General features: G+C 46.0%; 1 protein-coding gene across 2 annotated transcripts in view; it reads right to left on the bottom strand.

The window, feature by feature from the left end:
• HCRTR2 (hypocretin receptor 2) overlaps window positions 1-17,889 on the bottom strand; it is a 32,581-nt gene that overhangs the window by 4,263 nt on the left and 10,429 nt on the right. Inside the window, exons 2-4 of one of the 2 annotated variants that reach the window (XM_080997525.1) lie at window positions 15,813-15,991; window positions 12,909-13,152; window positions 1,029-1,144 (exon numbers count right to left, since the gene is read on the bottom strand). In XM_080997525.1, the coding sequence (XP_080853651.1) occupies window positions 1,029-1,144; window positions 12,909-13,152; window positions 15,813-15,991 (539 nt within the window). The remainder of the gene's footprint in view (window positions 1-1,028; window positions 1,145-12,908; window positions 13,153-15,812; window positions 15,992-17,889) is intronic. The other variant, XM_080997526.1, reaches the window with a different exon arrangement.

Genomic DNA, 17,889 nt, shown 5'->3' with positions numbered 1-17,889 from the left:
AATGATGTTTTAAATTGTATTGTATTGGTTGTGTTTTGATTTTGATTTTCTTTTGTATATGACTTTGTAAAATTGGGTTAGAAATTTAGCAAACTTAAACTTAATACCTGCTACACTAGTGCACTCATAAGACACACCTAAGGATCTACTCTGTGGGACCATATTGCTAACTTAGCCAAAAATTCATAAACATATTCAGAGAGATTATTGGTCCAAAATATGGAACTTTTTTATGAATTAAAAAAATCAAGTTGGCAAATACAAGGGATAACCGATGAACAACTGGCTCTCTTAATGAGCTCTAATATCACTGAAAAATTGTGCCCAATTTTCAATGACATTAAAAAGCAACTATGGTACACCTGCTCTACTTGATGTGACGCACCTGAGCAAAGAGTCAAATCACACTAGCTAATAGCTGTTAAGTAGGCTTGCTGTGGTAATTCTCATTAATATAACACCTTGTTCACTTTGGCAACTGCACTTGAAAAACAGAGATATGTTATTTTCCATGAGTGGGAGTAGAAACAGCTTCTGCTAATGTATTAAATCTACTCTATCAACAGAAATAAGAAACAAGAACACATTATAATATGTATCGTGCCAAAGTGCAATGTAAATGTTTCTGAAATGTTTACAACATGTTTCTTTCTCTGTTCTAGGTGATTTTTCCATTCTTTTATCAAGCCTTCATCTGAATGTAAACTAAGAGCTAGAAAAGAAAATGATCCTATCTTAGCACGAATAATTTCATTCCAGCTCTTTAGAGTGAAAATGTAAGCTAAGAATTTGTGGACTGGATGCAAGCACTTACTTTGCTATATCAGTTCATATGCTTGGATGGTATTGTACAACATGGTGTTCCTTTTTTGGTGAAAGATTGTTTGCATGTGAATTATACACAATTATTCTACTCTGTACCATTAATATATTTTTGTGTCCATTACTGAAATACATAAATATGTCAGTCTTTAAGAGGCATCATGAAATGGATCACACAGATGGATCTCACAGCAAAATAAGCTTACCTGTCGGCACCATAGCTTTTGAAATATCTGTAGGTAGGCCAACACCATCAGACACAGTGGGGCCATATATGTAACCAGGAAAAAACAAGTGTGATACATTTTGGGGTAGACTTCGGCTGCAAAGAAAACAAAAAAGGACTTGAATAACATCTCTTTTGATCTTCTCTATGTGAGCTCATTTGAAGTTGTTAGTTGCTATGTAATACATGCAACAAACATATTGTAAAATTAAAGGGCTGAATAGATAGGATCATTTCAAAACAGGAGCCTTTCCTCCAAAACATTCAAAGCACATTATTAACCAAGGCCACTCAGATCCTAGCATGTTTTGCAAGTGGTGTCAAGCCTTTAGGGTAGGGTGTTCCACAGGTAGGGTGTCACACGTGTTCACGTATGTAGGTGTTGTTAATCCGAGGTAGGTTCCTGAATTTTCAAACACTCAAGAGATCCACTAGCGAATGTTAACATTCACCTAAATTAGATTTCCAGAGGGTTAGCCATTAACATCTGCTTTAGCAAAGTAAGAGTGTCTTATGGCACCTTAAAGATTCACAATTTTATTATTATGGCATAGGCTTTCATGGCCTGGAGCCCACTTCACATTAAGGTCAACACAAGTTGAAGATGCCCACATGATTTTGCCCCATAGGGAGGCCTGACAATTTCTGAAACTGAGATAGAGTACCAGTCTCCTGGATACTGTATTTTTCGCTCCATAAGACGCACCTGACCATAAGACACACCTAGTTTTTAGAGGAGGAAAACAAGAAAAAAATTATTCTAAACGAAACAGTGGATGTATGATTTTTGTGGTTCATTCTGTGGCCACAGACATGTGATTTGATAATTAAAAAATAATTTGGTAATTAAAAATAGTTCCCTGAAGAAGGAGGAAGGAATTTACTTAAGGACAGACCAAGCCCTCTTCATCTAGGAGGTGTTTTTGGCTTAGAGTCTAATATGCTGTTGGCTTTTCAGCATCAATTGAAGACATACCTTTTCAACCAGGTTTTTATAGGGTTTTGATTTAGCCCAGCTAGCTCTATATCAGTTGTTAATCTGCTGCTCTGTGAACAAGCAAATCAGATTCTAATGCTTTAGTTATGGTATTTTAATATTTGTTTAGAGAAGTACATATCCTTCAGAAAATCTAAATTTCTTGCAAAGGCTCTACAGATCCATGCTACAAAATTCAAAGGAGGGATGGGAAATGATGTATCTTTTAAAGGTTAAGGAGTAGAAATGCAAATCACTACTATATATTTTTTTATGTGTATATTGGCTGTTTGCTAAAACACAATAAACTGACTGACTTACGGTAGTTTTAGACTGTCTCATAAAGGCAGTATAGGAAAAGAACAAATATCAGCCTTCTTCAAATTTTAAAATTCTCCGAATCTCATCTAGGATTACATTTTCGTGCAGCGACATCAGCTTAGTATGGTAGAAAAATGAAAAAGATGTTCCAACCCTGGAGGATTATAAGGACCCTGATATGTCAAATTTTTGTTCATTTTTGACATGTATTAGTATATAGGCCACTAAACTGTACTGCAAATAGAGGATACTTTAAATCTCTGTAATGAGAAACAGTTTGTCAGAAAATTCTCTTCTGAGCCATGATAGGTGTCAGGGAACTGCCATCGGAAGGAAGGGAGGTGAAAGGGCTCACACAGGTTGGGAGAGACTCAGCAGCTGAAGAGGGAACCAGTAGGGGGAGAGGAGGTGAGCTGAGGGAAAGTGAGCTGGAGGGATGGCTCAGAGACACTTCCAGCGAAAACAGTGGGGAGGTTTCAGGAGCTCCTGTAGGGACACCCACTCCTCGCCGGAAACTGTCACGCAGAGAGTCCAGAAGACGTGTTTCCGTTAAGGAGCTTTTATGTTGGAAGCGATTCCGAAAGCAACCACTGTCGGAATCTGCCAGCGACTGACGGAGCCATGTTTAAGGAGCTCCGTTACAGACAGAGGTTTGCAAACTTGACCAAACTCTGAGGGACTTGGATTTTACACACAAGCAGCTCATCGTCCCATCACAGCATTCCGACAGTCTCCGTGAGCAGCTTGTGCAGGAGAAGGCATCATGAGCAACCCAGCCGGAACCGGAGAAGCAGGAGCTGGAGCGGGTCCAAGCCTGGAAGAAAGGTACCGGGCGTTGGAGGTCCAGCTAGCGCTGCAGACGGCGAGGCTCGAGGAGAGGAGGGCTCAAGATGCAGAGAAGGGGAAAACCACCCCGCTCGCCAGAAAGTTGCCAGGATTGGTGCAGAAGTTTGGGGGGGAGCCCAAGGACTATCATGCCTTTAGGACAGAGATGCAATATGCCCTTAATCTGCAGTTTGATGACTTTCCCGACTAGGAATCGCGGGTGGCTTTTGTGATTGGGCATCTCGAAAAGGGGGCGAAAGACTGGGTGAGGCCCCTGATGGCAACGAATAATGACATCCTGAAGGACACGAGGAAGTTTTTTCGTGCCATGGATCTGATGTTTTCCAGCGATATTGAGCAGGGAGTGGTACGCAGACAGTTAATGGCGTGCAAACAGGGGAGCCGATCTGTTCGTGAGTACTGGACTGAGTTTACCATGTTGATCCATAAATTGGGGTGGGATCTATCGGCGGAACCCATTCAAATGCTCTTTGAAGAAGGGCTTTCTTCGGCTGTGAAAGACGAACTTTCCCGGGCGCCCAGGGCGGAGTCTATGGACCAGCTGACCAAATCAGCGCTGACCATAGGAGCGCGCCAAGAGGCGAGAGCCTTGGAGAGGCGGGAAGGGAAGGGGGAATGTTGGAGGGAGCTTCGCATTCCAGAGATTCCAGAGCCACCGTTCCTGCCAGGAGAGCCGATGGAAATTGGAACAGCGCGCGCGCGCACAGTTTCAAAGCCCAGTGAAGAGCGGAAGAAGGAGGGGAAGGGCGCCAAGAAATGTTATCTCTGCCAACAGCCAGGTCATTTTGCCAGAGTCTGCCCCCAAAGAAAGGAATGGCAAGGAATGGCGGGAGCTGTTGGGGAGAGGGAGGAAAAGGTACCGGAGCAAGTAAAAGCCAACGCCTGGCTGCCACCGTCAGGGCACAGCAGCCAGGCCAAAGAGCAGTGAAAGTGCCCACGCCGGAACCTCCTAAACCCGCCCTAGTGATAGAGGTGTTACTAGAGCTGCCTAACGGACACCCACTAAAGATAAAGGCGCTATTGGACTCAGGCAGCTCCTGCAATTTCATGAGTAAGGAGTTTGCTGCTGAGCACCAGATACAGACTATCCCTTTAAGTAACCCTTTGCAGGTGACCACGATCGATGGAAGGGAGCTGCTGGGAGGAGAAGTCAGCCAGCAGACCGTCCCAATGATAATGAGGGTAGCAAGACACACTGAGCTAATAGCGTTTAATGTGGCTACCTTGGGAGGAGCTCCCATTATTTTGGGGATAAGCTGGCTAGCGTTACATGATCCGCTAGTGGGCTGGCATCAGAGAGTGGTCTCCTTTGGGTCAGCACATTGTCTAGAACACTGCAAAGAGCGGGAGGCTCAAGGAGGGGCCAGAGCCACTCTAGCAGGGACGGAAGTAACGGAGAAGGGGAAGGTTCCCCAACAATACGCCGACCTGAGCAACGTCTTCAGCGAGAGGGAGGCAGACAAACTACCCCCACATAGACCCTTTGACTGTCAAATCAATTTACTCCCTGGGGCACAGCTCCCTGTAGGCAAGCTGTACGCCATGTCAGACAGAGAGATGCAGGAGCTAAGGGAGTTCATTGACAAGAACCTGAAGAGAGGGTTCATCAGAGAGTCCAGGGCGGTGGGGGGCAGCCCAGTGTTTTTTGTGGATAAAAAAAACACGGACAAACCTAGACTTGTTGTGGACTTCAGGGCCTTAAATGCAGTGTCAGAACCAGTGACTTTCCCGATGCCCAGAATTGATGACATTTTGACAAGGGTCAGGAAGGGAAAGATTTTTACTAAACTGGACCTGAGGGGGGCGTACAACCTGATACGAATAAGGAAGGGGGATGAATGGAAAACCACCATGTTCACCCCTTTGGGGGCATTTGAATATTTAGTTATGCCCTTCGGCTTACAAGCAGGCTCCGCGTGCTTTCAATCATTTATGAACCACGTCCTGGGGCCTTTGCTTTACAAGAATTGTGTGGCCTTCTTAGATGACGTGTTAGTATATTCAGAGAATGAGGAGCAGCATGTAAAAGACGTCAGGGAAGTGTTGGGCAGACTGCAAGCCAATCAGCTGTGGGTGAAGCTAGAGAAGTGTCAGTTTCATGCCAAGGAGGTGGAATTCCTGGGGTACCGCTTGTCGGACAAGGGATTGGCCATGGATCCTGGCAAGGTCCAAGCGGTACTGGAATGGAAAACACCGAAAACAAGGAAGGATGTGCAAAGATTCCTTGGATTTGGAAACTTCTATCGGAAGTTCATCAGAAATTTTGCCCACTTGACGGCGCCCATTACGGACTGTCTCAGCAGTAAGAGGAAATTCGTTTGGACAGCGGAGGCGGAGCGAGCTTTTGAGGAGCTGAAAAGGGCGTTCGCTTCGGAAGAACAGCTCCTGCATGTGGATTTACAAAAACCGATGCGAGTGGAAACGGACGCATCAGACCGGGCTGTGGGGGCGGTGCTTCTGCAGCCTGGCAAGGAGGAGTCGGAGTGGAGACCGTGTGCCTTTTTTTCGCGAAAGCTGAACAAATCTGAGAGGAACTACACGGTGTATGACCGAGAACTACTAGCCATTCATGAAGCGTTCAGGAGATGGAGGCATTTATTAATTGGGGCACAACATAAGGTGCAAGGGTGCACGGACCACAAGAACTTAGAGTATTGGAGAACGGCACGAGTGCTCAACCAACGGCAAGTGAGATGGGCCCAGGAGTTCTCCAAATTCCACTTTGAAATTTGTTATGTGCCAGGTCCAGAAAATGTTAGGGCGGACGCTCTCTCACGCAAACCTGAATATTTGGAAGGGGAGGGGGCACCCGAAGAGAGACATGTCATCCCAGAGGACCGCTGGGTGTGTGGGGCGGCATTGGTGGGGCAAAGAGAACTGGTAGAGGAAACAGAGAATGATGAATACGCCCAGAATAAGCTCAGAGGTCTTAGGGGTGAGGGAGAGGAACCAGGGGGTTTCGAGGAAAGAAATGGAGCTTTGTATTACAAAGGGGCACTGTATATCCCTGAAGGAGACTTAAGGGGGAGGGTACTCAAGCAGTTGCACGACAGCCCCACGGCGGGGCATTTTGGACAACACAAAACCATGTGGTTGGTCACCAGGGAATTTTGGTGGCCTAAGGTGAGGGAAGATGTACGGGAGTATGTAAGAGGGTGCGAGCAATGCCAGCGAGCCAAAGGGGAGAGGCGGGCACCGGCGGGGCTATTAGAACCCTTACCAACCCCAGAACGACCTTGGGAGGCAGTGTCGATAGATTTTATGACTGATCTGCCGAAGTCCAAGGGGAAAACAGCCATCATGGTGGTGGTAGACCTACTAACAAAGATGTGCCACTTTGTAGCCTGCTCGCATGCAGTCACGGCGGAAGAGACAGCGAAGTTATTTGTAGAACACATTTTTAGGTTGCACGGGGTACCATTGAGGGTGGTCTCAGACCGAGGAAAACAATTTACTTCCAGGTTCTGGAGGAAGCTCATGAGCTTACTGCAGGTGGAGGTCAACTTTTCGACTGCCCGGCACCCTGAAACCAACGGGCAGGCGGAAAGAGCAAACGGTGTCCTCCAGCAATACCTGAGGTGTTATGTCAATGACAGAGAGAATGACTGGGTAGAAAAGTTGGCGCTGGCGGAATTTGCCTACAACAATGCCGAGAATGTGTCCACAGGGATGAGCCCCTTCTTGGCTAATTATGGGTGTCATCCCAGGGCTTTCCCAGGGGGAGAAGGGGAGAGATGGAGCGTCCCGGCAGCCGAGCATTTTGTAGAAGAAATGGAAGCAATCCATCGTCAGCTCCAACTCAACTTAGAAAGGGCGAAGGAAGAATACAAGAGGCAGGCAGACAAGAACCGAAGGGAAGGTGAAACCATAAGGGTGGGAGATAGGGTGTGGCTGTCAACCCAAGGGTTGCCGTTCAAAGGAGGTTGTAAGAAATTAAGACCCAGGAGATTGGGTCCCTTTGAGGTCATTCAACAGGTCAACCCAGTGGCTTTCAGGCTCCGGTTACCCAACCACATGAAACTGCACCCAGTATTTCACAGGTCGTTACTGTCACCGTATGAGGGGGGACGAGAAGGGATGGCCACTCGGGGACCGGTCATAGAAGAAAGGGAATGCAGCAGCCATGTGGCAGAAATCCTCGACGCCAGGTGGAAGGGGGATCAGGTGGAGTATTTGGTAGCGTGGGAAGGAGAACCGGAGTCAGAAAACACTTGGGTAATGGCAGAAGATATCAATGACGAGGTATTGATAGAAACGTTCCATCAAAGGTTCCCAAGGAAACCTCAGCCTGTGGAGAGGTTCCGGAGGGAATACTTTGGGACCACCGATGAGGAGGAGGAGTTGGAAGGATTCCCGGACTCGGAAGGGGAAGGGGAGAAGGACTCTGAGGAGGAGGAGTACTTCGAGACCAGGAACCGCAACAGGTGGAGAGAAGTGTTCGAGACATCGGAAGATGAAGGAAGTTCATTCCGGGGTTTTGCCTCCTCACCGCCCGTAGAGGAGGGGGTGGGAGGGGGTGAAGGGGGCCCTGGAGGGGAGGTGGATGTCAGGGAACTGCCATCGGAAGGAAGGGAGGTGAAAGGGCTCACACAGGTTGGGAGAGACTCAGCAGCTGAAGAGGGAACCAGTAGGGGGAGAGGAGGTGAGCTGAGGGAAAGTGAGCTGGAGGGATGGCTCAGAGACACTTCCAGCGAAAACAGTGGGGAGGTTTCAGGACCTCCTGTAGGGACACCCACTCCTCGCCGGAAACTGTCATGCAGAGAGTCCAGAAGACGTGTTTCCGTTAAGGAGCATTTATGTTGGAAGCGATTCCGAAAGCAACCACTGTCGGAATCTGCCAGCGACTGACGGAGCCATGTTTAAGGGGCTCCGTTACAGACAGAGGTTAGCAAACTTGACCAAACTCTGAGGGACTTGGATTTTACACACAAGCAGCTCATCGTCCCATCACAATAGGGATCAATGGTTGAGCAGTACAGTGGAACCTCGTGTTACTACCATCCTCCTTACGAACACTTCGGGTTACGAGCTCCACTAACCCAGAAGTAGATGCTCCTGTTTGCGAACTTTGCCCTGGGATGCGAGTGGAAGTTGCGCCTCATTTAAGAATGGTTTCGGGTTACAAACGGACCTCTGGAATGAATTAAGTTCGTAACTGGAGGTACCACTGTATAAGGCTATTATGTAAAAGACCAAGACCACAACTGTGTTGGTTATGGTACAGAGTTGCTGTAGCAGAGGGCAAGAGTGATTCATCTTCAGGCCCATCTGCTGGGGCCACCATATGGGAAATGCCAAAGCTTTATGGACCTACCATAGTGTGAGCTGTTCCTGTGGGGTCCAACTGGCAACCTAGCAGTGGCTGCCCTGCTAAGTTAGGACTAAAGCCTTGAAGCACCACCCCCAAAACCATTTATGGGAGTGCCCCATAAGCTGTGGTCCTGCCCAATGCCCTCTGCTACTAGAGTTGTGGTAAGAAGAGTAAAATACACCTAACATACAAAAACCTATTTTGCTATGAGAAAGGCGGAAGCTTCACAGTTGTCAGTTGATCAATGCTGTAAGTAAAATTCCTTTCTGGTTCTGTCAACCACAAATTATTGAAGAATGTCATACAAATGATGGGGAGAACCTCTTTTTCCTCTCATTTGTGTTAGTCACATGCTGCTAAAGCTATCGGCAAGTTTCTACTTGCCCTGAGAAGCAGAACTGAATTGAACATTGCAGCACATTTTAGTTCCCAGCTAATAAGGGAACTGGAAGTGCATAGAACTAACTAAGAAAGCTTAAATATCCCATTGCCATTAAAATTCTCTGCAAAAACAAAGGACAGCTGATCCACAGCAGCCAGCAATGGTGATTCAAGGAAACGTGGGTGCTGGCCATAGCACAGAGATTGATTCCAGGCAAGAGTAAGATGAAACAAGCTTTTACTTAGAATTGTGCAGAGCATCATTCTGAGAGTTACCGGTCATTACAGGATTATTTAATCTCAATACCAAGAAAACAGGTAATAGGCATTTCCCTAGCATAATGGGGTTCCTAACTGGGCTATGCAAATTTTGTGAGTGTGTGTGTATTTGTTGTTGTTGTTTAGTCATTTAGTCGTGTCCGACTCTTCGTGACCCCATGGACCAGAGCACGCCAGGCACTCCTGTCTTCCACTGCCTCCCGCAGTTTGGTCAAACTCATGCTGGTAGCTTCGAGAACACTGTCCAACCATCTCGTCCTCTGTCATCCCCTTCTCCTTGCGCCCTCAATCTTTCCCAACATCAGGATCTTTTCCAGGGAGTCTTCTCTTCTCATGAGGTGGCCAAAGTATTGGAGCCTCAGCTTCAGGATCTGTCCTTCCAGTGAGCACTCAGGGCTGATTTCCTTAAGAATGGATAGGTTTGATCTTCTTGATGGTATACAATAAAAGTCTAAAGAAAGAGGGAGATCATGTCTTGGGAGGTCAGGAACAGCAAGAGGAAGTGGCATGGCGTAGAATAAATCCTTTTGACTTTGCAGCTGACTAGATTGCTAAACTAATGTTCAGAAGCATTTGGAAGCACCTAGCCATCCAAAGACATTGGTTACGCCATCGCCTTGCTAAAAGATGAGGATGTAGAAAACAATGGAGAGCAACCTTGAAATCAAGGTTGTGAAGCTTAGATTTCCAAAATTGTTGGCCCCCTGGGGTAAGGGGCAGAAGGCAAACTAGGATTGTTAGGAACACAGGAAGCTGTGTTCCATGGAATGCCTTCCATTGTTCCATCTACAATATTGTTGACGTTGACTGGTAGCAGCTTTCTGGGGTTGCAGACAGGAGGTCTCTTCCAACTCTACCTAGAGATGTTGAGGACTGAGCCGAGGACCTTCTGCATGCAAAGCAGATGCTCTACCACTGGACTGGACTGGGCTACTACTCTACCTTCACCACTTGCAGCCTGGTCAGAACCTTGTGGAGTCAGGAAAAGTATTGAACTGTGAGGTGAGGATCTAGGATGGAATCTGGCATATAAGGGGTTGAGCCACAGCAAATCTGATGGGTTGTGGAAGAAGCCAGCCAATGCATGTAGCAGGTTATGGGGTGGTGCCAGACAGAATTGGGAGGTCACAGACTTTTGAAGCCCAGTGCCTGTTACCTCCTGATGGTCAGACCAGTGAAGTACTGGGTGGTTGGTAGTCCTGCTTTAAGTGCTTTGTACAGAATTCTTCAATGGTGTGAATCTCCCAAAGTTTCTATAAATATGCATGAATTACCTGTTTCCAGCACCTGCAACTGTAATGTTATCTGGTTAAATCTGTATCTTTCACATGAACCAGTTGGAGTCGTTTTTCTCTTAGTGCACAGAATATATAAGAAGGTTCAGTAACTGTCTAGGTCTGAAAAGAAACATTGCTGTGTCAGGGAGCCAGAACTGCAATTGAAATTTTACTGCAGGGGAAATTACCATTATCTTAAGTATTTGAGCTTTCAACCGGCAGGACTCAGGAAAGCTCATAAAGAGCCACCACCTGCCTGCACGGTGACCTTCAGGCAGCATAGTGCAAGTATAATTGCAGCATTTATTTCAACAACCATTGGAGGTTTATGGCTTCTAATTTAACATCTTTAGCTTTTTTTTTTTAAAAAAAAGGGAGAAAAATGTAGAAGCTGCTAGGCTGGGTACAAGTCAATGATGGATCAAGATGGACGAAGAACGAGCCTTTTCCTTTGAAGTGGTCTCAATCAGGGCGGGGATGCATTTGGAGGTAGAACTTCAAAGAAAACCCAGGGCACATACTTCACATAACAGTTGCTTAAGGACCTTTGTGCTTTAAGTAGAACTAAAGATTCCACCAATGTAGCAATTATTACATCTGACTGACAGGATGGGTAGGAGTGTGGGAGAGATGAAGTTTTCATCATCAAGGACCACAAATCCTTGGATGCTGGGTGCTGTGTTAAAGCATCAGTGAAATTGCTGAATGGCTCTCAATGCCTTGATTCAGCTGTGTGATTGCCTGTGCATATGTGAGGCTGGTGGTGAACTCATGACCCAACAGTTACTACATGCTGATCATGTAACTGCAGACCCTGTTTTGTGATACTATGATCAAGCATATCAGGGCATGCCCCTAAAGGGGAAATCCTTTTTGCTAGGTTGTGTTCCATGTTGAGTTGGGATCCCATTGCTAGTCCCATGCACTCACAACAGGAAATTGTGAGGTATTATTGACTTTGGTCTAAGTATCGCCACCAACTGAACCTTGTTGACCGCCATAGCTGGAAAATGGAGCACTGGAAAAGTAGAGACATTTCAGCTTCCTCACAGAACTCATTTCTGGGAGCCTGAAAAGCAAATTAATTCTAATATTCTTCCAGGGAAGTGAAAGTATGCTTGACACCGCCTTCTGGCAGGGATGGAGAAATTTCTTCCTCTCGGATTGGCCAATTGGGAAATGAGCAAGGGGAGTCTTAAAAGCTGAGGTCGCTGTGATGTCAGCAGGACTGACTTCCAAGCAAATGGATAAAGGGTTCAATCTTTCCCTTCACATAATGTTTTTTCTATATGTCAGGTGCCTTTTGTGTGTGTGCTGCTGAAGAATCTAATCATTCAATCCCCCGACAGTCCAAAGTAAATTAAATAGCAAAACAAAGTAAATATTAAATGCATAGCAAACAGCAGAAGTAACACATACACACACCAAAAACCCAAAGCCCTGGGGAAATAAAAATATCAGAGCCAAGAAGAGTTCCTCCTTGGCCCTGAGCAAACCTCCTAGGAGAGTGAATTCCAAAGGTGGAGTGCCACCATCGAAAAGGCCCTATCTTCACCTGACTTCTAATGGCACAGAGACCATCCGAATGATCAGTCATTTTACTTGTATGCCACCTTCTGATGTGCTTCTGAAACTGCTCTGAATGCATGGGCTTGCAAGGTCTTGTGGAAGATGGCAGTCCTTAAGGTATCCAGTTACCTTTGGTTATTCTGGTGGTACCTCTGGTTATTTTGGGCTATCTAAAGGCCTGTGAAATTTCACAGATGAGGTGGTGGTTGGGAGGGAGAGAGTGTTTGCATGTTTCCCATAGGCACCTGACCAGTTCCTGTGAAAACAGCAGACTCATCCCACGTTTCTATGTTCACTTGTTCAAGTCGTAAGCTATGTCAACATAGGCACAATATAGGCCCAACACAGACACCAACATAGGTGTCAAAGGGCACACTTCTGGACTGTAGAGAGCTTTCCTCTTAACAATAACCACATTGTACCCAACACTTGAACCCAGCAGTGCTGGTCAGTGGGGTGGAGAACAGCTCACCTAGTTTCGCAATGTAGAGATCATTTCTGGTAACTGAGACACAGAGGAGAAGGGTGGAACCAGTGAGGAGGTCAGCATTGTGTGAATGCAGTGGTGGAACCAATCTGATGCTCCCGCGGCTGCGTCCACACCGCAGAGACCTCCCTCCTACCTTGCCCCCCTCTCTCTCAGTTATAGGAAGCAACGCAAGCAATACTGACCCACCCACTCCACCTCACTGACTGCTACTGCTTGTACCTAAGAAATCCAGTTAGAGATTAAAGGCAGCTAAAAGCCAGTGCCAGAGAAGATCATGCAAAGTCCTGGTTTCAACCAATACCCAATAATTCAGGAGATAAGATGTTCATACAGTGGGTTTGTTAACTGTATAGTTTTCCTTCCATAATGTCCATGTGGGCAATTCCAGTCCCGTGGTGAAAAACACTCACCTCCCCAGTGTTCATCGCAAACCGTGAATAAGATGGTTTTGTTGGCTAACGCTGGCAAGACATGGCTGCACTCCATGACAAACGCCTGGGGGATCATTATAATGCAGGACACAATCCAGATAATGATAATGCTGTTCCTGGCCCGCTTGGCTGTGCTTTTAAACATCAAAGGGTGACAAATTGCATACCATCGATCCAGGGCGATGCAGCTCAGGGTTAGCACGGAAACAGAGACCGACACAGTCTAGGAAGGGGGAAAAGGAACAGAAGGGCAACAAAGCATCAGTAAAAACAAGGAGGAGGGAAATGTTGCTTTGGCACTTTTAACGATTCTTCCAGAATCACATTAACTTTCCCCTCCATGGGCACAATCCAGCTAACAAAAGTCACCTCTCAGTCCTGTTAAAAGCAAAGGAATGGACCACCCATGTGCTGTTTAGGGGTTTTTCGTGACTCCCATACCCAATTTATTTGGGGGGGTGGGGTGCATAGGAGGAGGGGGGAGGGGGAAGTCTTTGCACAGGATTGGTTAGGTAAATGCCATCTAGAGTGCCAATCATCTGCAAATGAAAAGCAGTTCTTTTTTTTAAAAGCACATTCTTGTTATGAATCTGGGAGTGCAAGACACACTAAATTCCGGATTTAGCTAGTGGTAGGTTTTAATTTAAGTCTGGAGTATCAAAGACAGGAAATGGCCAGACTCATGTGTATTTAGTATCAATCAAGTGTGTATTTGAGCCATGTTAGATCTTGCTAATCCTTTAAATAATCCAAGTGTTAGAGCTAATTAAGTCAGAACTGTCCTACTGCAAGTGAGGTGTTACCAATGAGTCATTAGCAACTACAGTATAAGGGATTGAAGAAATTTACCATAGAGTGCAAAGAAATAAGCCCCTTTGACTGGAGAGATGAAAGTCAAGATCTTAGAGAAGGGAGGGGAAGTAATGTGGGCCAGAAATTGAGTGAGGTATAATAATAATAATAATAATAATAATAATAATAATAATAATAATAATAATTTATTTATACTCAGCCCATCTGGCTGGGTTTCCCCAGCCACTCTGGGCAGCTGCCAACCGAATATTAAAAACAATACAGCATCAGACATTAAAAACTTCCCTAAACCGGGCCGCCTTCAGTTGTCTTTTAAAAGTAAAATAGTTGTTTATTGCCTTGACATCTGCTGGGAGGGTGTTCCACAGGGCAGGCACCACTACCGAAAAGGCCCTCTGCCTGGTTCCCTGAACCTCACTTCTTGCAGTGAGGGAAACGCTAGAAGACCCTCGCCGCTGGACCTCAGTGTCCGGGCTGGATGATGGGGGTGGAGACGCTCCTTCAGGTATACAGGACTGAGGCCATTTAGGGCTTTAAAGGTCAGCACCAACACTTTGAATTGTGCTCAGAAACGTACTGGGAGCCAATGAAGATCTTTCAGGACTGCTGTTATATGGTCTTGGCCAGCAGCCAATCCCAGTCACCAGTCTAGCAGCCGCATTCTGTATTAACTGAAGTTTCCGAGTCACCTTCAAAGGTAGCCCCACGTAGAGCACATTGCAGTAGTCCAAGTGGGAGATAACTAGAGCATGCACCACTCTGGCAAGACAGTCTGTGGGCAGGGAGGGTTTCAACCTGTGTACCAGATGGAGCTGATAAACAGCTGCCCTGGACACAGATTTGACCTGTGCCTGCATGGACAGCTTTGAGTCCAAAATGACTTCCCAGGCTGCGTACCTGGTCCTTCAGGGGCACAGTTACCCCATTCAGGATCATGGAGTCCTCCACACCCGCCTGCCCCCTGAACCCCAAGAACAGTACTTCTGCCTTGTCAGGATTCAACCTCAATCCATTAGCTGCCATCCATCCTCCAATTGCCTCCAGACACTCCCACAGGACCTTCACCGCCTTCCCTGGTTCCCATTTAAAAGAGAGGTAGAGCTGGGTATCATCCGCATATTGATGAACACCCAGCCCAAACCCCCTGATGATCTCTCCCAGCAGCTGCATGTAGATGTTAAAAAGCATGGGGGAGAGGACGGAACCCTGAGGCACCCCACAAGTGAGAGCCCAGGGGTTTGAACACTCATCCCCCCCCACCACTTTCTGGAATGGCAGTGTCAAGCAAAAGTGTAGGAGGCAGAGAAAAATGGCTAGTGTCTGTTGAATCAAATGCCGTGCTTCTGGAGAAGGTAAAACCCCCTTGGAGTGTAATGCTGGGGACCCCCCCCCCGCAGGCTCAGGTTGTGTGTGTATATGTGTGTAAATAAACCATGTCTCATAAAGAAACCACAGTCTTCACCGTGCTTCATTTCCCCAATGAAACATAGGCCCAGGTGGGAAATTTGTGCTTGGAATCTCGCACTGCTCTGGAGATTGGGGTGGCATGTTACATTATATTTAATGAAAGGATGCACTCTCTTCATCTAGCAGGTGCTTTGGAGGAAAGGCCTGCTGTGGTGGGAGAAATTCTATGATGGAGTGATGTGGAAGAAGGCCAATAAAACGATGAGAGAGTTTTGGATATAAATGAGACGAATGCTTTAACACCCCAAGAGGGCCTTGTTTCTCCCATAGCTGCAGCACTGGATTGTAAACAGGCACCAAACATTGCTCTGTCTGTCCTCTCCCAGTTTGCTGATTTTACACCATTGCTACCTCTGCTCCCAACTCTGCCTTTTTCTGTTGAGGGATCCATTTGCTGTCTTGCACTGAGCCCCTTAATCCCCCATCACCTCACCAGGAAGCTAGTTTGGCTATTTCCCAGAATTAGAAGGTTTAATTAACTTTTAACACTTGCTGGATCCAAAGATTAGAGGGGTCAGGCACCTGACCTCAATGCATAACACTATACATATTTATATTAAAGTGTAGCCTGCCCACTCCCCACTCCAACCTGGAAAACAATACCTGCAAATAAGGGATCACCTTGCACAGGCTGTCCCCAAGGAACCATGTCTCGGTGATATCCACCACTAACGTTGCTGGAAGACAAGTGATGGTGACAAGGACGTCAGCTAGTGAGAGGTTGACTATGAAGTAATTGGTGACTGTTCTCATGTGGTGGTTTTTCCATACTGCAACACAAACTATTTGCATAAAAGAATCAATAGGGACATCAGGAAACAACAAATCAGAACAATGCAATTATCTTGGTCCAAGAGGAGTGACCAGAAAAGGCAAGGCTTGGGAACCAAGTTTCTCAAAGTTGTGCCTTCTAAGCATTACCTAATCTTTCACACCTTCTCCCAGTTTAAGATCCTCTCATTGGGTACACTCAAACTGTTTCAATGTCTCCTGCAGTGCTCAGGATCAGTTCAGGGTCATGGAGTGAAGGGAGGGATCTGCCTGGGATGCCCAAGTCATATGATTGTCTTGGAGGAAGAACAATTGCCTGCATTCTTGGAGAAGGCACACAGAAGCGAATATACAGATTGGGGAACTCCCATCATTATCAGTGACTTGGCTGAGAGCCTTCTCATGCCCATCAACATCAATATTGTTGCCAGGAGGTTTCAAATGAAAATGAGAAAAAGGTACCTCTGACAATAATAATAATAATAATAATAATAATAATAATAATAATAATACCTTTATTGTCAATGTACAACCTGTGTAGAGTAAAATTAACCGAGCCTCCCTCCCCCCACAAACACTCAATCTCATTGCACTCTGTGTGCTTGTCGCACAACACACCAACCCCGAAAATCAGTTGCACTATATTATTTTCCCTTCAGCAGCCCATGGATAGAAACTGTTTTTTAACTTGTTGGTATGACTGATTATACTTCTATATCTCCTGCTCGAGGGTAGAAGATTAAAGAGGTGCTGGCCGGGGTGTGAATGATCTCTGATAATTTTTCTCGCTCATTCAAGTCCTGCTCATTCAATGTCCTACTATTATGCTGCTCAGCAGGGCTCTATTTAAGCATTCAGTTTGCTCATATCAAGGTGGAGGCCTGCTGTCTAGTCCCACCAGTGTTTGCCTGCATGCTGAGTTGTAAGGGGAAGGTCTACAGTAAGGAGCCTTCCGTACAGGCTCCCTGTGTGATTTAGAACTGTGAATATTCGGGGGGGGGGGGAGCATTTCGCACAGGGAACTTGCATGAGTTCAGAGGACTTCCAAATCCAGAGTTCTGTTCTTCAATTCATGGAGGTCAGCTGGCACAGGAACATGAAAGCATGGGTCTACTGTGCACATGTATGCACACACACACACACACACACACACACACACACCACTCTCCCCAAGGGATTTAGAATCATTTCAGTAAAATGAATGTTCAAATAATGGCTCATGGGCTTCAGCACTCTGTTTCAGTAGCGTCCAATGAAATGCCTCTGAGCAGCTCACAAAGCAAGACATGGCTGCAGTACCGCTCTCCCAGGACCAGGTATTCCAAAGCAAACTGTGATCATATCTCATAGGTTTCCTTATCTGAATTGAGTTCCAATTTTTAAATTCAAGAATCCACCATGAGATTATTATTTTGGCTGGATTACAGAATGAGAAGGGATTTGAGCCGTCTTGGATTTGGCTCAGTGCTTATCTAGTTGATTGATGATGCCTGCAATCCTGAACAGACTTACTATGGAGGAAGCCGCAATGAACTTGGTGGGATTTACTCATGAGTAGGGATGGGGAAGGAACTTGGTTTGGTTCTCATGCTTAATTCACATTTTCCAATACAACGCATGAATGCAAATATAGCTGTCCTGTGAAATTCACACTTATACAAATATTGAGAGGCAGTTCTCCAACCAATATTGGAAGAGAGTATGCATTAAAATGCATATAGCAGTGAAAGTAACAGACAACAAATAACTGACAATTTTGCATATAGTTGGACGGGATTTTGGCATCAGATTTTCTAATCTGCATTTGACTAGCAAAATCATGACAACAGAAATATTATTCTCCCTCTTAGGATTTATCTTGCAGTTTGGAGGAGTAGGGAGGTGGGGAAATCACTTTCTTGCTTGAAGA

This window comes from Podarcis pityusensis (assembly GCF_964106645.2).
Source record: "Podarcis pityusensis genome assembly, chromosome: 3".
Classification (NCBI taxonomy): domain Eukaryota; kingdom Metazoa; phylum Chordata; class Lepidosauria; order Squamata; family Lacertidae; genus Podarcis; species Podarcis pityusensis.
The sequence above is the reverse complement of the archived record's forward strand: the minus strand, read 5'-3'. Positions and strand labels throughout refer to the sequence as shown.